At 33.8% G+C, this 24620-nt stretch overlaps 1 protein-coding gene across 1 annotated transcript; it reads right to left on the bottom strand.

The window, feature by feature from the left end:
* Window positions 1–315: 315 nt before the first annotated feature.
* On the bottom strand, window positions 316–14455 carry LOC106460315 (homeobox protein unc-4 homolog). Its single transcript, XM_013920006.1, has 3 exons — window positions 14416–14455; window positions 10810–10994; window positions 316–1344 (listed from the first exon to the last, which is right to left on the bottom strand). The coding sequence occupies exons 1-3, from the start codon at window positions 14453–14455 to the stop codon at window positions 316–318; spliced, it is 1254 nt and encodes a 417-aa protein (XP_013775460.1).
* Between the last annotated feature and the right edge of the window lie 10165 nt (window positions 14456–24620).

Genomic DNA, 24620 nt, shown 5'->3' with positions numbered 1-24620 from the left:
GCCCATATAAAATATATAAATTAATGTCTTCGATAGGTATTATTTTAATCTCCGAAATCTAATGCGTAGCCTAGTTAAAAGTCTGCTCAACGCTTTACGAAATAAATTTTTGGAACAACACGCGTTTCACAGGCATTTACACAAGGTAACACTTTTGTAAAATCTTTATTTGGATAAATGACTCCACGATGGCTGTTAGTTTTATATAAGTAAAATCATCCATGAGCGCTAAGAAACTGACATTTTCACACAGACGGAGAAAGTCTTATGTTATGGATATATCATTCTAGGAAATACAGAGATGCAATAACCTTATCAGTGCATTTCACCATTTGAGTCACAACTCATCTGTTTCATCTCAAGTTGGGTGTCGTTCTTGACGTTCAACCGCAAGTCGGAGGCGTTGTCCGAAAGAACGATACTTCTGCATTTCTGTGACTTGGAAATATTTGCATCTTCTTGTATATGTTTTGAAAAAATTTGAAACGCCGTTGAATGTTTTGATGAAGAAAGTGAAACGGTTCCATTTTGATGTTCTAATTCGATTGGTGGTACTACAGTCTCAGGACTGCAAGGAACACTGGTGATACTATGCTCGCTTCTGCTGTCTGGGCTGCTATCTCTGTTGCTGAGACAAGTACTATTTCCTGGACTGGCCGCACGAATAAAAAATCCCATCGGTTGAGTAACAGAGTTTATGAAAGATGGTGCTCCGGTATTTTCCTCCATATCCTGAATGCGGCGTTTTTTATTGTCTGAAAGGATATTTTCAATGCTAAACGAGCAAGGCTTCTGTGAGTGAACCTGAGAAGAATCTAGAGATATGCTAGAAATGCTCTCAGAGGAATCCTTCAGATGGCAAGTGTCCTCGTCGCTATCATCATCGACATCGACTTTGATCGTGTCTCCATTTTCCTTTCTAAAATGCTCTGATGCCTGATACCTACCATTGTTGTTACCGTCCAGATCTATCTTATTCAGAATATCACAGACGTCAAAGCCTAAAGCTTCCAGAAGTTTAAACAGATCAGAACCGAGAAGTTCCTTTGGTTCTTTTCTTGGGTTGGTCAACCTCAATTCACTTAGACTGTGGTGGATAGATTCCGTGGAGCTAGCTGCGTTCATACCAGGTTTTAATTTTGACTGTTGCATCCTCTTAATCTGCCTTTCCAGCTGCTTTCGGAGCTTCTTCTCTCTTCTATCTCTTTCCCGACGTTCCACGTCTTCTGGCGGGATAGGATCCCCGCTGCACGTCTGGGGGTGGGCGTTGTGTGCCGGGCGTCCCGGTCCCTTCCTTGTGTTCTCTTTCTTCCTCCATTTGGCTCGTCTGTTTTGGAACCAAACCTGAGAAAAGCAACAAATATAATAAGCATAAGTTTATAATACTTACTTCAGATAACGAACGTCACATTCCTCATACTCATGTATACCTATCCATACAGAATAAATTCAGTAACTTCGAGTACGGATCTGTTACGTTGTAGCAGTTCTTTGCGTCAAATAACTGTTCACGGGGACTTTTTCCCTCTTCTTTTGTAAATATTTTCAAGAGAACACCCGTATTAAATAGATTTATATGCTGAGATTGTTTTTAGTTATCTACGGACAAACATACTGAAATCCAAAAACTGAAGTAATTTAAATAAAATGGTAAAAGAGGTTTTTGTCTTATTTACTTTCAGTTGGCTTCAATTGCCCGAACATTTGTTTAGCAATGATTTAGTAATTGTATTGGAAGTTTGATTTTGAAGAAAAATGTATTTTTCATTGATGTATAAGTTTTATACAGCTTACCAGCTAGCTGTACTTATGCCCCCCCCCCCGTGGCACAGTGGTATGTCTGCGGGCTTACAACGCTAAAATCCGGGTTTCGATACCCGTGGCGGACAGCGTACAGCTCATTGTGTAGCTTTGTATTTAACTACAAACAAAACCTGTACTTACTTCACATAACAGCGTAATTAAATTAGTTTTTTATAATAAACCCAGTTTTTAATAAGGATTGTTATAGTTTTCAAGTTTTTGTCACATAAAGAGAACTATGTTTCGTATTATATTACATTAATAATAAGAATCTATATTACAGTCCTGTTTTTAAATTGGGTACGGCTTTACGATAATCTATACAGTTGAGAGACGTTGCAAGAACATGTAAGCAACAGAAAAAAGTTCCTGGAAAATCTTTATTGAGGCTCCTAACAGAATTCTGGGTAGATTAAAAGTGTACTAGTTTCCATACGTACATATTTGCCGAAACAAAAACGATAGATAAATTTGAAGACATGCACTGTATGTTTAAAGTTTAAAATTCCGCGAATTCCTAAACAGTGTATGTAATTAAAATTAAACACTGTTGCGAAAATCAAATAATGTTTTCAGAAAGTACCTCGATAACTTTTAGCAGGTCACGTAAATAGATGTAGCACAAATTGGGATATATAAAGTGAACTAAATCATACAAAAAACATCATATAACGTCAAAATGCTGAAGATATAATAAATGGCCATATAAACAGGGCTCAGATTAATCTTATTTTGTCAAAGTGCGGTTCAAGTAAGTTATAGTTTCGTTTTTAACTTAATAAGATTCTAAAGGAAGAAACCCAATCTTATGGTATAGAGAAACATGAAAACATACATAAACATAAATGGGAATGTTTATGAAGACTTGTCACGGAAAATGGTCAAGTTATCTACTGGAATAACTAAAAGTTGTTTCAACTTCTTACTGTAAGCTATGAACAATAAGTTAAAAGTAACGGTCTACGGCAATACTGAAAAAAAAAAAAGGCACGTTTGAATTTTTTCTTTTTGGAAAATTATTTAAGCTAACTTCTAGCACACTCTTAACAACGGCAGGCTCAAACCACTTTTGATCATGTTACATACCTAAAGCTAAGTTGTCCATGGAACAGAGAATGTTTTAGCTGATTTCACGGCAAAACGTGGGAATTTTATGGAATATAGAATATTTTTATTTTTACTTTACTAATATCCTGATATGTTATATTCTTATTATCCGGCCCCCCAGTGGCACAGCGGTATGTCTGCGGACTTACAACGCTAGAAACCGGGTTTCGATACTCGTAGTGGGCAGAGCACAGATAGCCCTTGTGTAGCTTTGTGCATAATTAAAAACAAACAAACAAACAATCTTATTATCCTACTTCTTTCACTTAAAATGATGCCTAAACATCTTTCTATACGATATAAATAAACAGGTATAGGCTTAATTATCAAAGATTTACATTTTGAGCTAGCTGTTTTTATAACTGACACCAACACCCCCTACCACCACCACCAACGTCTTAATTAAAAGGTGCTTACCTTTCACCATTAGCTACAGATACAATTATTTAACAGTGTGCAAAGTAAAAACTGTAAAATTTCAAGTAAAAAAAATCGTGCACAAACTTTTGTTATGCAGGTGGTTAGAAAACCTGAAAGTTTGTTCTTGTCAGGTAATTAGACAACATGATACGAGTTGGTACCGTGAAGTGACGGTTTCGTGCCCGCGTAATGATGTACCAGAAATTAATTGGATGCTGTAAATTAATAAGATAAGCGTCTCCTTGAAACCCCTATTCAACCCCTCCACAATAAAGACATCAAAGGTGAATGGTACAACAGGTACGAGTACACAAATACTAAGAAACGGGGCGGGAGATGACTAGGTTTAACCATATAGAGTGGTCATTCATCCTTTTGTGGTGTGGCGAGAAACACTTATAAGTTGCCATGTCATTAACACATAGCGTTGATCGCAGAACCGATAAGGTGAGTGAAAAAAAAATTAAATGGTTTGCATAGCTTCGTGCTGTAAACTCAGCTTCATTTATGAACAAGCTTATTAACCATATGAGGACAGAATAGTTGCAACAACCACCAGCCATAGTTGCAACAACCACCATGTCTATTTAATAGATCAGCAAATTTCAACATTTCTTCTAATTGCCTTTTGTTGTAAATTATTCGGTTCCTACGTTCTAAAGAATTTTGTTGAAGGCTTCATTCATATTTAAAGGATTAAATAAGTCAATTCTTATATATATATATATATATTGGTTTAGAAAAATTATCTTTACCTGAGTTCATTTTGTAAGGTTATTCTTAGACTTATAGATCATGGTTTAAGTGGTTTCATTGTTGCATGTTGTAAAGTTAAAAATGCGCAACGTGCGATTTCCTCAGCATAGAAACATTCTAGAAAACATGGCTTATAACCTTAAGTTACGGAAAACGTTTTTGTCAGTAAATTTTTTAATGTAGTAGCATTAGGATATTTGGTTTCTTCGGTCCCAGAATGTTATGCTCTGAAGTAGAAACAGTAAATTTGGTCACTGATATTAAGTAGAAAGGCTGTTATAGTAAATAATTCTGAATAGAACAACCACATGATACCAGGAATGTTTAGGTAACGATTTATCATCTCAACACTCCTGTCATTTTAAAAACACAGTTTATTTCGCAAACTCCTGATAGAAGTATATTATACTTTATACAGTAGAACTGAATATGTGGTTAACATATAAAAACAACAAAAAAACTGCCTTCAATGTAAAACACCGAGTCTAATTCACACCATGGTTTGTATTAGTCGTGTGATGTGGCTATTAAAATAGTAAAAATAGAAACACCAATGTCGATGGAATTGATTCCTAGAAAATAGTAGTTCATAGTCAATATAATTACCAAAAATTCGTGTTTAGCCAATTTTCCACGTGCAGGGTGGATAGTTGATCTAAGCCACAGCAAATAAGTGATCTACACTCTGTGAGCTTATTAGAATGACGGCACTCCTACGTGTGGGATCATCAGCTTGGATGGAGGATAATAGTCAATGGGTACGTGTGGAATCATCAGCTTGGATGGAGGATAATAGTCAATGGGTTTCGTAATTCGGGGAAAGCTGTTATGTATTATATTTAACTTAAAATATGTTATTATGTGCTATTATGTCTGTATGGAAAATGTTATATCGATGTTTTTTGTTTATTTTTACTTAATTTTCATTTAATAATTTCAACTTTTATTCCATTGCTCAATTAGTTTGAAACTAATTAAAAACTAATTAAATAAGCAGTTTTCTGTTTCTTCTTTTTTTCTCTGTATGACTCAAGTTTTCTACATCGTACTTCAAAGTTATATTACTCCCTATAAAAGAATACTGTACGTTTTCCTACAATATTAATAACTTATTAAATTATGATTAATTTCTAGTGTTGGCTTTGGGATAATTTCAGATGTCCTTAAAACGTCCAATGAGAACAAATCTACGTATGAGAAAATCCTTACGTTAATCCTGTTAAGATAACATTATATACAGATTATGGTTTGTGTGGTGCAGAAAAAATGTTACTTCTTGTACTATATTATATATACATTCCAATGCCCAATCAGAAGAAAGTAGAGTGAACGTGTTATGAACCGCAAATAAAAGAACTATAAAAGTATTTCTTCTCCCACCTTTGAGGCTCACTTGTTTATCCATTTTTTAACCTATGTGAAAGAAATTATAGAAAGAACAAGCTTTAGAACTGTGTCAACCATATGTAGGTAATTACAATAGTACATTGTTAGTTTCAATGGCAGAAGTTTACTTCATGCACCACAGGAGGAGATAGAACCTTCAGAAGGAAATGCTATTTTTTTTGTTATGCCATTGAAACTAAAGTCATTATATGTCGTTAGTTTGACGCATGTGCAGTGCTTTATTGTTCGAGTTTCATCGCAAGTTTTGGACCAATGAATGCCCTGTATTTGGTAAAGCTCAATGTCGCTCTGGTAATTTTTTCAAAGTTTTTTTTTATAATAGTTTCAAGAATATATAAGTGCTTTCATAGACTCTTCAAATTTTCTTTTGTAAACGTTATAACCTTGTATGTGCCTCATTAGATGAAAACATTAAGCCTCTTGAAACGATGTGGATATTCTTACAGACAGACAGTCCACTTTCAACATATCTTATTGCGTTATTATTATAAATACCAAAGTTTTCACATATGTAGAAGAGCTTATAAGTGGCAAAGCTTTTCAACAGAACAACGTCAAGTTTGGAAGGCTGAGCAAAATTTGGCATGTATATTTAATGAAATTGGAAATTTTACAGCCTTTCAAGAAATTATCTATAATTGTGATGTAATAGGCATTTATTTTCTGTCATTGACCCACACAAAGTAGCATATAAATTTTCATCACAAAACTAGCATTCAATCTGATTAGATTTGTCGTTGCTGTTGTTTGGTGAAAAGTTAAACAATGGGCTATTTGCGTTCTGTCCAGCGCGGGGAATCGATCCCCCAAGTTTAGCGTCGTAAATTAGGAAACTTACCGCTGACGAATCGGGGGACTTTAGATATATATTTATAGAGGTAATAGTTGTTTTGGATGATATAACAAAAAAAATGCGGTATTTCACGAAACAGGTTTTTTTTCTTCAAGAGTAATTGACAGTGAAATCACTTAAAAATAAAAAATAAAAAAACATGTTTGACTTTGCTACACCCAAATGCCGAAAATATTTCGAAAGGACTTTATGGTGCTTAATTGATATTCAAAGCTCTTACAAAGCTTCTACTCACATTCGGGTCTTTAACGTCATATTTCAATATGACGTGTACACTTTTTCAAGAAACGAGTGATTAGTGGCCGGTAATGGAATTCTATTAAAGTTTAAGTCAAAAACATAACCTTTATATTCATATGTCATTTCTCCTTAAATTCTAAAATAAGTTTATTTGATACTATGATGTCATATTAAAAAGAAGGTATATACAGACATTTGACAATTGCTATGGGGTTAACTATCTACAGGGTGTTAAACCTTTGAAGCAATGCGAGATCCATAGCTCCTGAGCAAACAATTCGATAAGGCATAAAAAAAATGTGCACACCTTCTAGTATGTACCCTTTCGTCTTTCTAATGCAAAGTGAAGGTGGATTTAGTTGAACACCCTATCCGAAAATGGACATTGTCAGGAGAACCAAATATGTCTGTAGAAGTTGTTGATGCTACTATACTTGAATAGTTTAGTTCAGATGATTTTTTTGTCGTCGTCGATATTCACACCGAACACAGGACACCGATTAAAACTATCCGTGTTACAACTTGTTCAGTTCTGCTTAAGGACAGGGGAATGTGTGCATCATTATGTATGTACTCTGCCTTATAGTAATGTCATTGTGCGTTCAATGCATTCAAGGTTTGATGGACACTTTGTCATAAGGCAGCATTAAATTATATTAAACCTTCAGTACAGATATGAGAACGTAACACAGTTCTTTGACGTTTAATTCACCTTTATTACCACATGGTAATTAATTCACTTTTTTAGGCAGAATAAGTTTGAATACTCTAAAGAATAGCGAGAACAACTAATTAAAGCACAAGATAGGTTACATTCATTACAAGTAGAAAAGAAGACGAAAAAAAAAAAAGTTCTAGCTTTTGTGTTTCATTTAACAAAATGAGTAAACCTGTAACGTTACAGTTAAATCCCATAAGAAATCGGGTTCTTGAATGTTTAATTTCGAATATCCGTTATTATTATTATCTAGCATTGTTTTATTATAATCAGTATAAGACAAGAAAAACATCTACAGGAAGAAGATTTAAATTCTACTTAGAAAGATAGACATCAAACGTTGAAACATCCTATAGAGGAGCCATTATCTCTCATACTGCACGATTTTCCCATATAGTTATGTTGGATTTCTATAAACATATCACACATGGCCTATTCTTGAAGTTTAATACTGTATATCTGTTCTGTCAGTTCAGTGGAACAGTTGTGTAAGTTTACACCAAATGGATATATTTGCTTTTAAACTCTATAAGACTAGAATACTAGCCAGTATGATTACTATTGCCCTTGAGAAAAGAACAGGCGCGTCACCGCCCAGTTTCCATTGTTTCTCTACCTTATTCACTAGAGGGTGTTGCAAACTGTGGAACAATTTGTATACTTAGGAATACTCATGCTGCTAATTTAGTTTTATAACATACACAACCACGTGTTTCTCTCGTGTTTTAACAAAAGGTGTTTTTTGCTTAGATTTGAAACATTAGTGGCATTTGATAAGAAAGAAGAATATAAAAAGTAATATTTTTGAAATAACCACAGAATATTCTCGAGAACTCACAGGAATAAATCTACATTTTTACAGACACATACGTTTGAGTACAGAAATGCTACCATGATTATCGATATACACACTAATACGTGTTTGAAACTTAACAACATTCCTTATTTAATTTGCATATATAAGTAAAAAAGTCAAAATTGTCATCAAGATGTAAAGTCCATTCTAAACATTCTTTTCATTACTTGCGTCTATTTTTGATACATGAGAATAGATCAAAGGTCACTCTAGTGCATAAAATTTTACATATTTTACTTACGTCTTAAAAACTTGACATACAAAAAAAATGACGAAAACAAAGTAGCGCGTGAAATAAAATTTCCTGTTTAAATATATAGGTAGGTAGTTAACGCTGAAACTATCTGTGAACTATCTCAGTCTTCTTCTTTAAGATCTGACATTCGAGACGTGAAAAATCGACATATCTATGTATCCTTATAGAAAAATTGAAACATTCCAATTACTTCATTTTCGACAAGGATTCTGTTAAATAGCTGATGTGGCTAATGGCTGAAACTCATTTTAGAGTTTACAAAATAAAATAAACTTCGTTATGTTAACAGGTTGTTGTGCTTACATACGAAGCTATAATATGGTGTATTCTTTACACCTTATAATAGTAATTACTCCCTTATTCTAGATTTTTCATAAATCTAAAACAGGAGAGTACTGGTATAACAGCGTGTGTTGTTTTAGTCCGATACTATGAATAGACATGTAACAATCAGTGCGATATGAAGAGATGATGTTATAAGTTATCACTCCAAGTTATTTCATGTTTTGTATATTGCACCACCATACAGTTGCAGAGATGTCTTACCTTTTAATTTGGACGTTGGCTACCAGATGGCAGGGCCGTAGTAGCAGTGTTATGACGCTTTGTGTCATGTCCATTCATGATATCATCCTTTTTTTTTTACAGCATTATTTTTGAAGTGGTACAAAAACGTAAAAGTTTTAATGTATTTTCAAGGCTAAAGAAAGAGCTAATTTAACTTCAAGGTTTGTGGTAGGATAACGTTGAATTATACATGACAGGAAATATTTACAATGGGAGATAAGTTGCATAAGGCTGTCACAATGCTCATCAACCATGGCACATTAAGTAAGATGAAACAAACACATAAAAATCATTTCACGTTGACATTAAATAATAAAACGACATGAATCATGTGAAAACAGAAATACGTCATAAATCAGGTTTAGTTTGGTTGGTATTAAGCACAAAGCTACACAATAGGTATCGAAACCCAATTCTCAGCGTCGTAAGCCTGGAGACTTATCATTGAGTCTCTGAGGTGCTATAAATTGGAAGCTGAAACTGGCAAAAAAGTTATCTTTGAAATTATTATTTGATACACAAACTCAGATTTTTTTGCAACTTCATACAGTTTATTTATTGCATCAATTTAACATGGAGAATAATGCGCTGCAGTTAGCTGAACAAGTGTAATACTGACTCATTATTTAAGTGTCAGAGAAGATACGTCACCGTCAGGCCCGCCGACAGGGGGAGGGGCAACTGCCTAGGGGCCCGGGCGAATGAAACCTGGTTATGCCGTAAAGCCCACATTAAGAACGACTGAAATAATAATTTGAATAATAATTAATATGTATTTGTTACTTTATAGATTTAATAGATATTTGTTGTTACTTTATTAACTTTTTTACGCTTATATTGTGAGATAAAAACGGCTGCTGCTATGATTTTGTATGGTTTATGAGCTCGTTGCTGTCCTAATTTAGGATCTTCTTTTTAATAAGTTCTTGAAAATGTTAAAAAAAGGGAGTGAGAAAGGGGACCCGGCGAGGATGTTTGCCCCGGGGCCCGTGCTGGCTCTCGACGTTCCTGGTCACCGTTCATGGGATCTTCAATTTTTCAACGGAGTATTTCATTTGGGTCTTGACATTTTTTTTAGTTGACGCTTCTTAACTTATTTTATGTTAATACAAATACCTCTGTTATTTGAAAAAAATAAGAATAAACTATCAATTAAAAAGTAGTCGGTCTTCTTGTCTTTAAAAGGTTTAGCATATTGATTTGAGATTATTAACTAGGCTACTGTTATCTAGTATGTATCTCTATAGAAAAACAACTTCTGTGACGTTTACATGTAATGTAGAAGGCCAATGTCCAGTACATACAATTATTATTATCTGTGTCTCTAACTGCCTCACCTAAAATGTAAACTTTCTGCAGTCTTAAAGAATATACGGACTTGACGAATTTATTTGTCGCGGCTGTGTCGAAATCATCAAATGTGTAATGATTTCGGTTATGAAACCGAATCGCCTTATTTTTCTGTCTTTTATGGTGGTGATTTGAATATTAAACTTCTTAAATGTGTGTCTATACACATATATCAAGTATAATAAACAAGTTATACCATGAAGCGTAAAGAAAAGTGAAACTGCTACATATACTCTGCGAAGGATTCACACGGAATACTTCGTCAAACACATTCCTACGTATACTTATATATCTACAGTGCATATATAAAAAGAAACGGCTACCAGTCATGACTGGATGCCTGAAATTGTAGTGTGTCTAATAGCTCTCTTAAATTAGAACTAATTCCGCGTGTAATAAAGATTTCCGGAACTGGTTTTTAATGAGCCATAAAATTGTACTAATTTTGCTTCTATAGGGATTAATCACAGCATTACCTGTACTCTTGACTCCACTAAATCTAATCTCATCGCCAGGGCTTCTCGCATGAAAACGTCTGGATAGTGGCTAGCCTGAAAGGCTTTCTCCATTTCCTCCAACTGCCAGCCGTTGAAATTGGTCCTTGTTCGACGCCGCTTTCCCTGTCCACCGCTCCCTAGCGACTCTTTTTCGCTGTCCGAGTCTATGGCAAAAATAAATTAGTTAGACTGCAGGCGAGTACAGAATTGAAAATAAACATGAACGTATTATATATATGAGGTTTTACATTTCAGATGCTACTAAACTATTTTCAAATAATTAAGGCTACACCAAATATTCTAAAGTCTTCTTCACAAAGAGAATGAACGATGTGGATCTCTTAACGGTTCTAGAATAAAAGTGTGTACTCCCAGATTTAAGAATACGGCATACGCTCGATAACCGACAAATTACATTATGAAACTTTTCACTAAGTAGCTGTAATTCTGACAGTGGTACACCTGTAAAGACAGTATATAAGCCATCTAAAAAAAAAATCTTTTCAATTTTCACTACATAGAAAATATTACACACGTATTTTGGAGGTTATGAAGGAAAAGAAACAATGTAACATTAAACTTCTTTGCTCACGAGATCTTGTATTAATATTGGGTTTTTATGTCCCGTGTTGAAGGCAATTACAAATTTGTTCTACGTGTACAAAGGTTGAGTTCGTTATGCTAAAACGATTCTGGGGCCTCGCTACGTCGGTATATTTCACATTGTTACTTCCGATCATGTTATATCTGACAGCTGTACATCTTGACAATAGCCCTGCAGCGTAGTTTCCATTGAAAAAGGCTCCGTAGTAAAGATGTCATATGAAAAGTACACCACAACTATAACTTCCTGCTTGCTTTCTATAAGCCATCTTAGTGTACAAGAACGATAACTGAACAGTCCAGTTGCACAGAAGCTCATAGATACTGTGTCTGACAACTTGACCGGTATATCTTCAAATGAAATAGCACGAATGCCCTTCTCATTCTCCAGTTGTTTGTGAATATACAACAAGCAAAAGGGAGGTATATTGGCCTCGTTTCCAAACAGATAATTTTCTTGATCATGTTGCCTGTGGCACGTGAAGCGCTTTTGCTATTGTCTTCCGTGTTCATGGTTTATCACCTTTTACAAGACACCGTATTTTGCTTAGAACGGCTGAGGTACGACTTGTTAAAGGTCTCTTTCTGGGTGGTTCTGGTGCCCCAAGTTGTTCCATATTATTTTGTCTTCCAGTGCCATTAAGTACAAGGGATATTACCGTCTTTGAAATTCTAAATCCAAGTTCTGATCTAAGTGTATCAATATTTTGCGTTGGAAAGGGCAGCTAAATACCCTTCAAAAAAACGATCAATATAATTAAAAAATTTCACTACATTCACTACATTAGGTTTTAAAACATACACTTTTTTGTAAACTGATTTTTCGTAAGTAAAATATGTGTAATCACTGGAAGCTTAAACAATCGAGCTTCATTCACGTGAACTTTTAGATGTTTACCAACTAAACGCTATAATTAGTGAGTATACTGAATGTAGCCTATTATGATAACATAAGCATAAAGGATGCATGTATTCAAATATATCCTGTTTATAGAATCAATAACTTATATGCAAGAGTAAGTGCCACATTTTGCTATGGAATGGAGGAAAAAAAGTGCCTTAGAAACAACATCTAATAGAAATATTTAGTTCTTAATTAGTATCCATGGATTCTGTATATTCACAGAAAGTACTCGAGGTACTGAAACAAAAAATAAAGTATTCAAAATATTACATTTAATGTTATCAAAACATACACTTGTCTATGAAATACCATTATGTTTCGATGTTCAACCAACCGAAATGTTTTAGTAAAGCAAAGAAAGTTTGGCTCTAAAGGTTGCTATATACACTAGAAACCGTACTTGAGAATTATGTTGACATACTCTACTGAAATATTGTTCATAATATACATAATGGCCTTAAAACAATTTCGCTTTTCTTCATTGATACATCATTTCTTAAATTCACACACACACACATATATATATATGCTTTGTGGTAATTTCAAGTCTAATTGCATAGATATCTTTGCTCTGTAGATTACATTAAATGTTTTTGTAGTATTAAAACCCAAAGTGTCTCACTTTATTTCATAAACAACAATATATTCAGTAACATGAATATTAAACATGAATTACACGTGAGTGTCTACATTTTTCAGATTACAACATACAATAGTTTAACAATGTGCAATGTGTAGTCATTATAATATTTGGAACTACTAAATAAACATCAGTTGTCAATAAACGATTGTAACTCAAAATAATGGAAAATGTGGCTCACTGAAAGCTTTAACAAACATTAAAAGAAGGCACAAGAAAGCTAAGCAAACTCCTTTACTCAGTCCTAAGTTTAGAACGAAAATTTAATCCAATGAATTTTATTTATAACTTTCTTTAGTATACTCAGTTCAGTGAGATCGAAATGAGAGATTACATTTTGTTCATCTATTTGTGACAGGGCTGTGGGTAGTTTAACGATAATATTATTTCCGTTCTCTTTAAAAAAAAAACATAAAGATAAAAATATACATCGTAACAATGGGAAACTACAATTTGCCGATAAGTAAAACAGAAAAACTTTGACTGTTTGAGAAGCGATGGTTTGTTTAAACTTTCAATTGAAAATGTTTTTTTCTTATCTTCAGTAGGAAATCGATAGCTGATTTTGTGTTTGAAAACATATACTAACTACTGTAAGAAGAGTGTAAGAAATAAAGATAAAAATGGTTTCTAACAACAACAATAAAGTGATTGGAGAATGCGTTTAGCAAAGATATATTTTCCTGGGCAATAATAATAATAACTGATTCTATGCAGTCAATTAGTTCATGTACAAATATTAAAAGAACAGAGTTTAAAAAACAACTTAAAAAAACTAACCTGACATTTATAAAATGAAATATGAGACTTTGCGCTTATATATATTTGACAGTTAAGTCTTAGTTGTTAATTTGCGTAAAGTCGAATAAAACGGATGAGATATAAATAATATCGTAACATACTGTACTACCAAAAACATTGGGACTGTCGATTTTAGACAGAGACTATCGTGTTTTGCTTCCTTACTCATTAACATTGAACCAAGACTATAAAGTCCAAACTAACTATAACAAGCTAATATAAAAATATTACACAATGAACAGAAGTATTCTCTGCTACTCATGGTGGTTTTCCATTGTTTTGCATTGTATTTTCCCATTTTATATACCATGAAAGCTGAAGCATCACAGTCATGACTATGATGATCGCTTAGTGGGCTCCAACCCTTCCATATAGATCCTCGAGTGCAGCGGATGGTTTAGTCTGTAGGCCTTTCATAAAGTTCTTCCATGGAGATGCTTGAATGCCAGGTGGTTTCGTTTTGCAAAGCGTTTTCAAAGTTTATATAGACTAAGGAGTAATAGTTTTTGGATGGCTGGGCTGATATTTGTCAAAAGCACGCCCAATGGAATGAAATACCTTGGACACACACATGTCACCCAAACTATATATAACAACCATTTCTGATTAAAGAGTGGTAATATTGACTCCAACTGACTCACAGTAACAGCTTCTGACTCTGTGCAGCAGCACGCCATGAGATTCAAATACAAATTCAACGGGAAGAGGCCCACTACTGGTTGGAGAGATGCTTTTCTAACACACTTCTGGTAATGTATTAAACATTGACTGTGTCTCGGAAAAAAAATAAAAAACTAGTCATTTCGTAACATAGTACAAGGTCTCAACTGAAAGTCTAAGCAAAGCAATTTTCCTGGACTATCTCGACATATGAAACTTAATCACATTCTCTTTTATACCTGAATATCGAGAATTTATCGCATTTTATAGAAATGGTGTTCCAGATCCACGTTCTTTGAAAGAGGCTATGGTATAATCCCCTAGTCAAAGTCTATCCTTATTTACTGTCGAATAATTGAGAATTCTATATGAACCAAATATCACTACTGAACATGTTGCCTGTGGTACCACAGTTCCCATCTGCGGCAACACTTCATTGGATTAGTATATGTAAAGTGTTATATAAAGTGCGATTAATCCTGTGCAGTCTTTCTTCTTTTCTATCATTTTTCTATTATTCCACTTTAACATGCGTGAGAACAAAAACGGTTATGATAATTAAGCTGACAAGCACGAAGGCTTTTTACTTTTGTAAATGCACCTAAAGTCTAAAGTACTATAACTCACCCTCGTGGACTGAAATTTCTACGTGTAAGCAGTCCTGAACGAGTAAACTAAACCCCAACATCTATGTTCGTAAAGAAAAGATGCAATGTTTTACACTTTCTATTAACGTAAATAGTTAATATATCATGCTGGTTTGACACGAAGGTACGAGCATATCCGGAGTCTTCTGAGAATATATTCGACTGCACTAAACGAGGCACAGGTAGTGTATAAGCCGATAAAGAAGGGGAGACACGCCTCTCTTCTGGAGTTCGGAACGATACTTATTATTAGCAGTATACAGAGTTAACTTTTATAGTTGCTTTGGTTTATTTCGGACTTTAGCACAAAGCTATTCGTTCATAATTTCGAAATAGTAGACCGCAGAAAAGGCAGCTAATCACCAGCACCCTCCGCCAACTCTTTGACTGTTTTAATAGATTAGTGGGACTTGTCTTATAAAAAAAAGCCCCGGCCCAAAAGTGCGGAGCGTGATTTTTTTATTATTTTGCGGAAGTTGGACGAGAACTACGGATCCTTAGTTTCACAGTCCGGAACGCTAACGACCCTGTAAAAACCAAACTGTGCATTTAGAGATGTTAGTAGAACTGTAACACAACATGGTACTGTTACTCTGTCCAGTCAACAGAATTTATCTTACAGAACTACCATATTTCTTAGTGCTTATTGTACCAAAACTTTAGTAAAAGTACAGTTCTTGATTTATGTAAAAAGGGGTCAGGAAATGCATAAATATAAATATCTTATTTTAAAAAACTCGGTTATGTGAAAATGTTTTTTTTTTTCAAGTTTTCATATTCCATTGCAGAAAAGCTTGGTCAAGTACTCATCTCTATATACGTTTGGAAGGTCCAGTAATTAGTTATATTAAACCCCAAACTCGGAACATTTCTTACACTCGTCATTACGGGTATTTAATTTCAGACTTTAGAATATAAATAAACAGAACCATGACATGTTTCATAATTACAGCGTTATGGTTTGTTTTCTTTTCATTCTAAATCTGAAATTTTTCTTGTTTATTTGTTTGTAGTTAAGCACAAAGCTACACAATAGACTATCTGTGTTGAGCCCACTACGGGTATCGAAATTCGGTTTCTAGTGTTATAAGTTCGCAGACTTGCTGCTGTGCCACTTGGGAGGTGGGGGGGGGGATGGCGAAAGATTTCTAGAACTGTGCGATAATGTTTTATTTTCAAGTGTACAGATTTCTTTACCTGTTCACTCATTATTTATCAAAATGATTAAATTGTTACTGCATGACCGTGAGCAAACTGGCCGTGACAAAAAGGAAAATTATGACGTAAATATTTACAGTAAAGGAAAGAATCTAAAAGTAATTGTAGGAAAAATAAATATAAATTATGTTATTCAACAATGAATTATATAACTTAAGATTCTTTCAAAACAATGGTTTCAAACTTTAAAGAAAAATTATTTTGAATAAGAAATGTTTAATTTTAATGGAAATTTAAAGCCAAGGGCACCAGCCTACTGAAGTGATTAAACAAAATAGAATTTATTAAACGACCCCCATGGTCCAGTACTTGACTATTACCTATAAAACGGACACTAATCCTCCAAAATGCTTAAAACTGCAAGGGATCATTTCAGCACATATCCCATAATACCTCAAATAAACAATACATTTACCAGTCTTCTGTCCATGGCTTTATGTTAGTTGTTTCCTTAAGTTGTGAAATTTCAAACTGAGCTCTGATTTCGTTTTGTCCTCTGTACTTGAGATGAATGAAGGTGTTTTTCTTTCACAAATGTGCCTATACTCGACCTTAAAACTGGAAAACTACAAACCTTCTCACATTAGATATTAGTTAAGAAAAGGCTATGGATAGCAACATAGAGACAGAAGTATAATATATGAACTACTTATATTCATATTATCATTGACTATAAACTAATATTTTTTTTTCCTATTTTGTGCAGAAGTTTTGAACATTTGAAACGTTCCGAGCTCGTACCCGGGTAGTTCAGCAGTAAGTCTGGAGGCTTATAAGGCTGAAAATTCGGGTTTGGATACCCGCGGTGGGCAGAGCTTGGATAGTCCAACTTGTAGCTGTATGCTGAACAATAAACATTAATAAAAAATACTTCATTAACAACATACAAACATATCATTAAATTTCATCTCCCTGTCATGGTTTAAATCTCATGGATATACAGGTATTTTTTCTGTTATCTCGCAGCATTTGTATACTCAGAAAACATGCCTTCTAAGAAACAAAAAAAGGGTTACGTTTACTTATAAAAACATATTTTATCTTTTATATACAAAGATTTTTGTAAACAATTCTATTTTACACAGCCTTTTGTGTTTTCATATTAAAAAGTATATGTCTTACAGTTAGATTTTCTGAACTACCGCAATACTTTATAAGTGTCTTGTGAGCTACTTAAATATTATGTAGCTCTATGCTTATATATTATATTGTTTTACGTAGAATAATCCTACTGTATTGTTCTTAATATTCCTCTTTAATGAACTATATATTTATTTCATTTGCTTGTTCATTCTGACATTATCACTTCCAGGAATAAAAAAAGAGGTTTTTAATGTTTATTTAAACACCCACACTAACCAAGATGATTAGGGGGTTTAGATCTCCACAAAGTGTTTCATAATATTTTAGCTACGATCTTTCGTTCATCTTCTAGTCGAAGAGAGGGCGTAACACTCTGATGACCTGCTACTGCCCTCTGGACTCGAATGAAATAACAATAAAAAGCAAACAAACAAGCTTAACAATACATCATGAGACATAACGCATCTTACTATAATCTTTGATGTGATGTTATCAATATATTTATTAATCAAAGCTCGCCAGGTTGTATCGACAATGTTTTATTTCCTGGCAGTTTTACAGTAAAGTTCCAGTATGATATTTAAATCATTATACGTGCAGTATAATTAAAGAAAAAATCAACTATAACGAGGAAATTTAAAGTTTCTGCGAATGTTTATCGTACTATTATATACAAAATAAAATTACATCATAAACCGGTTCTATCTGTACCTGGACAATATTTTTAGAAAGTTCTACAATAGTTACATTGCAGTGAGAATTTATGTAAATTACACATGACGTCAAAACCTGAAAACAAAATAAGGTTGAAAAAACTAAACGATTAAACCTTGCTTCCTCAGCTAATCATAATAAGTGGAATATTTGCAATAGTTCATAAACACAATAATAAGAATTTTACGATTAATCCTCAAAGCTCTCTTTACAAACCACGTGATCACAGATTTATCATGCGATCCGAGAATATGCTGGTACAAAACAATTACCTATCTTTGTTTTGAAGTATTGACATCCCAAACCTACCTTATTTAGTTATGCATATTAGAGGTAATTCAGAAATATAGTTCTTGTTGTTGTTTTTCACATCGTGATTGGTTTGGTTGGGATGTTCGCGCTAAGCTACACAAGGGCTATCCGCACGAGCTGTCTCAAATTTTGAAATGATAGACTAGAGCAGGAGTTGGCAACCTATGGTTCGCTAGCTAAACCTGGCTCTTCGAACGACGAACTATGGTTTTTAAGTCATTCACACACACACATTGGTGTCCTTTAACTATTGGCTCTAGAGGGGACGTAGCTAGTTAACATCACTCTGTATCACTCTTACAATAAACCCATGACCCCCAACGAAAACGGGACGCGAACCATGAGCCCTGGGATCCACTGTCCAGCACACTAATACTGTGGTACGCTAGTTTCATATATACTTTAAATATTGAACGCGAAATAGCTTCCACGTGACATTCATTGAAGCTAGCCGATCACACGAAAGGCGTGAAATGAGATGTCGGATATTTTATAATATATAAATAACGTAACTTTGAGAAATGTTTTCCTGTTTTACAGAAGTAATTCTTAGTTATCGGTACTTAAAATAACAGAAAATATACATACAGACACACAAAAAAGAGTAATGATTTGTAATGATAAAGAGTTATGAACCTACGTAAAAGTAAAATACTAAGATCGCATATGCAACTGTATATATTTCATAACCATCTCGTGTTTTACTGCCAAAAGATGTAAATAACTGACGTAACATAAGAACTGCCCTAAAGTAAGTTTGTAGTGAAGATGTTGATGTTCGTTATTGCTATAGAATTAAAAATTATAGTGTGATTAGTTCTTTACCTAAAAGTCTTATTTGTAAATGGCTTAAAAATTATAATAATTAAAATTCTTTGCTTAATGTTTACACCATTACAGTTGTTACTCATGAAAATTGATTATATATATATATATATAGTGCTTAGACCACTACAATGACTATCGTATCCTGGCCTGATGAATCCTGGTATTGGGCGAAAGGCCTCAACAGCACTGAATAAGATAGACGTAGTGTGGTTCAGATATTTTCACCCACGAGTTCCAAATATTTCATATGTGAAAAATATAATAATATATTTGAGAAGTTGGTTTTACCGTGTATGATATCTATGTTATTCTGTATTTACTATTTATTATATGATTTAATTACCTACTATCGTTTTTTAACGTGGGTCATTCTACTTGAGAAAAATTAAGACTTCGAATTACCAACGAACAGACGGCAACCATGTTGTCTCATCAAAAAGGACTGACATACAACGTACGTATTTTCACTTAATATCTATGTGGTTGACTTCATTTAATATTTTTGACAACAATCAAATAGAAACAAATATTTTATTTTGGTTTAACCAATCACCATAAACCTGTACATGTAAAGCTATATTTATTATTCGACTTTTTCTTATCAAGCACACCATGTTGTATCTGTAGCTTATCTGTATTTAACCTGCTTACTTTTCCTGATTAATATATATAGTTTTTATGCATTTATAAAGCTTTGTATAAAGCTTTTGCGGCTGAAAACGACAGTGTAGTTCCTTATCCGGCTCATAGTTTGAATAAATCCACAACAGCCAATAAAGAATGATCTTGTTCATAGGAATTGAACAACGACATTAGCATAGAAAACAAAACTATCAAATCGATATGGAGTACAACTGCCTAAACTTAACGTATTGAGGTCCTTACCTTACTGAATAGTGCAATATCAGTTTGTTCGGGTAAATTTTAAAATAAAAAACACTATTTATGGACTTTCAAACAGCTAAGTGCCATAATTCGAAAATATGATAATGACATGAAAAACGTCAATATGTATATATATATATACGTATTTATGGAATAACGGACTTAATTGGACGAAAAGAAAAGAAAATGAAATTAAACACCAAGAAATACTAAACAAATTTATAAACATATTATCTAATTCAACTAATTTGATACTATGTTCTGTCGTGGAGATTAGAACTGGACTTTAAAAACCTTCTGAGACAGCCTAGTATTTCTCCTTTAAGAGTACGTTTAGATAATTAATTAGAAGTATCAGCTGGCTACAGAAATCTACTGACAGAAATAAATTATATGTGCCAAAACTCCCTCTTTCTCATACGTGTATATATGTACATTGTATTTATTTATCATTATAAGTTATTTTAACTCTCGCTGTACATTTAAAAACGTACAAAGATAACATTTTTTTAAAAAAATGAGGCTAAGAAAAGCACTTTGATTTGCCTTATTTTCTTCTAGCGTATTTCTAACAACATAGAGTCTATGTATGGTTAATCTAAGTTGAAATATACGCACGAAACTTATGCTGGGAGTTTAACGTTTTGTTTTGGTTGATATAACTGACATTTGATATGGTAATAGTTTCATAATACTATCCGCTGCGAATAAGCAGAGCACACAACGCCCTCTAGATAGTTCATTGAAGTATAATCTATATCTACAGCATCGTTAGACGTCTTATATTATTTCCTTCTGTTTATATACTTATATATATCTATCTAGATTAGATAGAGCCATATCGTTGTTGTAAGTATAAAACATTCGTATATAAGTGGAATGGGTGTATTATGACATAAAACACCTAAATTTAGCTTTATCATGCGAGCAAAAACAAATACAAATTGTTCATTAAGTGTGAGCATTAATGCCAGAGAACAAGGACAGACAATTGTAAACTTTCTACAACTGTACAACCTATTATTGGACATAAGTTCGACACTGATGGATACACAGTTATGTGCTGATAATTGTTCGGTGCTGGTATTTGTACCAGCTGAGAACTACGATTCTAAACAAAGGTGTGAAGACTGATCTGGCGTGCTGACAGACAAAACTCAACGCGTAGGAAAACGGTTGTCTAAAATAAATAGGATATTATCTGTGTATTCATTCTTATTACTCAAACCTTCTCGTATATATGATATTCTACACATAATATTTGATGCACTTTATAATAAACTACATTTCATACTATTATAGGTTGTGTGTGTTTTTTGTTGTTGTTGTTTTTTCAGTTTAGACGGTTGTGTTGTTGTTTGGCCATAGGGAGGTTTGAAATAGCATTATGGGCATGGCGTAATGATTAGATCCTTTTTGTGAAGGATTAGGAAGCGAGCTGAATAGTTAGGCTAAAGTAGATTATTACTGATTATTGAATCTATTAGTAAGTTACATTGAGTCTGTTAGAGTGACCGGTTTCAGATATTCACGTAAAACAATCGAATAGTTAGATGTGATTGTCATTCTTATAACACACTAATAATAACCCCAAAGCGAGAAGGCAATTTGCAGCAACAGAACTTAACTAACTTGTTAATTAGCCCAGTTTTGGAATATTAAGCTTGTGTTCTCGACAAAGTTGTGAGAGTTAAGCCTTACATTTTGTAGAACGCGAAAAATTAGCAATTAAGTGAAATTGTTGTATTAGCACCTTCTATAAACTTGGGCCTATCAGTGAACATTAGTTAAGCTAACTTGTAGAACTTGTACTCGAAGAAATAAAATGCTTTCGTTATCATTGAATAGACTGAGGCTTGCATTCTTCAAACAAATACAAACCTTTACAACAATGCAATCAAGCCCATCTTTGTACCGCAAGTCACGTTTTACAGGTAGAAATTTCACCCGTCTGAGAAAAAATATTTTAAAACAGGACACAAATATCAGCTCTGAAAATGCAATGATCATACAATTTGTGCACATTAATAGTATTAGTAGTGTTTCTTGAATTAAGAATGATTCATATACTAAATAATACCTGTTTGTATCAACAGTGGTGTACAACTGCAATTATTGCACAGTACCTTCACATTTCAAACGCTTTAATAGTATTTGAGTAACGATCCTTCAAGAGCAATTATCATACAATTTAACCATATTCGTAACTTTAATATTATTTTTCTCGATTAAGAATTGCTCAAAAAAGTCAAATATCATACAGTTTAATTACAATATAGCTTTAAGTAAATATGCCTGAATTAACAGTTCATCAAAGACAATTATTATGCAGTTTAGTCACATCCACATCTTTAGTAATATCTGATTATGTTTTATTTTATATTATCCTTAAAGACAAAAATAAAAAGTACACTCAATGATGATCGGAACAACCTTCCACTAGAAGGCTGGTATACATTTCAGTTAATGACTTTTATGCACCGTTCCGCTCGGTTGGAACTGATTGACTTTCATGATTTGAATCGTAATAGCTCTTTAAGTGGTGCGTATCTACAGGAAGTCCGACAATATTATATGCTGGGCCGAGCTACGATCTTGTGGTAGCCAGAATCTAATGGTTATACAAAGTAATTCTAGTTGATATAAGTACATACGATGGGAATAAACTCGACCACCAGCATTTATTACGTACACACACAAGGGAACAGCGATATTAATCAACAACGTGTTGTTACAGACTTAGGCATATACATCACATACCACTCTAACCAATTATCTGACATATGAGATACAATAACTTGGTGCGCGATTAGCCGGTATGCCAACGTTGTACGTGTGTGGACCTCTGGGTCACGTTAAACTTCACCATAAACGACATACAGTCTAATGGTTAGACTGTACATAATCATTACTTAATTTACATGTTAACCAGTAATTGTATCATAACAACGATTTTCTTTGCTAATGTCCATCATGCGCTAACATAAATCTGTATGACACAGAAATATATTTCAATAGGTGGTTATCTTGCAGGCGGATTTATATAATAAATCCAAATTAGTTCAGACTTGCCCAGTATGATTAATATTAAATATTTACTTCGTATAACTGTTCTGGTTATACAATGAGATATCAGTTAGATAACGATTTCCTCGTGTACTATTTTATAGTTTGTGGAACATTTGATGTCTTATTCATAATGAAGACATTAAAATAAAGGATAAAGTAAATGAAAAAATAAAATAGCAAAGGACATTTACGAAACTTAGAGAGAACTGATATCACATGCTAAATTCTCATACTGTAATTCGTGCCGTTAATTTTGAATCAAGTGAGGCCTAACTGAAATATTTATACTCCAAGTAGTTAAATTTAAGTCGTATCTATATATTAAACAAACAGGTTATATCTAGCCCCAGGTTCATGTCGCTTCGCTACAGTAAAACGTAGTGAAGCTTAGAGATGGGGTGGGAGAGAATCCCAGAGGGTAAACGAGTTAGGGGTGAACTGTAATCATGAAGCGAGAGGGGCACGTGCAGCACCACCGCGTGTTTTCCGAAACGCTAAATTTAACATAATCTGTCGATAAAAAGAACCACACTAGTAATTAGTTAAAATTGCATACACCTACAATTTGTTTGAGAGTGTTTGTAAAGTCCGACCTCTACTAGGGTAACCTCTTTAAAGGTTCGTATAAGGTCTTGACTTCGTACTGCCTCCCCCAATGCGGTCCTGTGCCTTGTCATCGAGGCCTTACGCCGCCGTAGTGTGGCCATCTAAAACAGGTATGCTGCCGCTCATCAGCCTAGGACCGTCTGAGATATTTAACAACGCCTCTTTTGAAGCGAGTAAGTGAGTTCAAACTAAACAGTATACTTGCCAAAGCTTGAAAGTTATGTTTTTGTGAAAAAAGGACTTTATCGTCAATGTATATCCTGGCGTGTAATTATTAGACATACACCACTTCGGCAGCCTGGCTGTAAAGTTATATAATATGCCTACACAATAGAGTGTAATCATTAAGTTTACTTCACACTGATCATATATATACACATTCTTAAACAACAAGAGCTGGCGTTTAAAATAATAAATATATATATGTACAGCTTAAGTACATGTTGTAACATTTGCTTTGCAGTTTCGTTGAGTTTACAGTGTGTCGGCTGTTCTCGTAAACAGTAATATATATGTAAATGAAGTGAATTGACTGTACGTTTTAATTTATTTATTCTGCACAAGAAAAAAATTGTTTACAAAAAAAAGATCGGAATTTTGTGACTTTAGATAAAATCTGTTCCTGAGTGACTAGTTTCTTCTTGAATATGAGCACGAAAGGTTAGCTAAGCTGTTGTATATTTTACAGAAAGTTAAGATATCTCGAATAATAATGAAAAGTGTATATTAAATGTGCTTATTAGAAGTTCTGAACGTACATATGCTGTACAAGAATACAGTGTCACATAAGCTTCAGTTTTCGGTGTTTAAAACAATGACA

This window comes from Limulus polyphemus, unplaced genomic scaffold, assembly GCF_000517525.1.
Source record: "Limulus polyphemus unplaced genomic scaffold, Limulus_polyphemus-2.1.2 Scaffold748, whole genome shotgun sequence".
In the NCBI taxonomy this organism is placed as follows: Eukaryota; Metazoa; Arthropoda; class Merostomata; order Xiphosura; family Limulidae; genus Limulus; species Limulus polyphemus.
This window is presented reverse-complemented; position numbering and strand designations above follow the sequence as displayed.

Coding starts and splice junctions, on each gene's coding strand:
- LOC106460315 (XM_013920006.1), bottom strand. CDS start 14,455: ATGGCGTGCTGCTGCACAGAGTCAGAAGCTGTTACTGTGA. Junction 10,995..14,415: donor GTCAGAAGCTGTTACTGTGA/GTCAGTTGGAGT, acceptor TTTTTGCCATAG/ACTCGGACAGCGAAAAAGAG. Junction 1,345..10,809: donor TAGTGGAGTCAAGAGTACAG/GTAATGCTGTGA, acceptor TGCTTTTCTCAG/GTTTGGTTCCAAAACAGACG.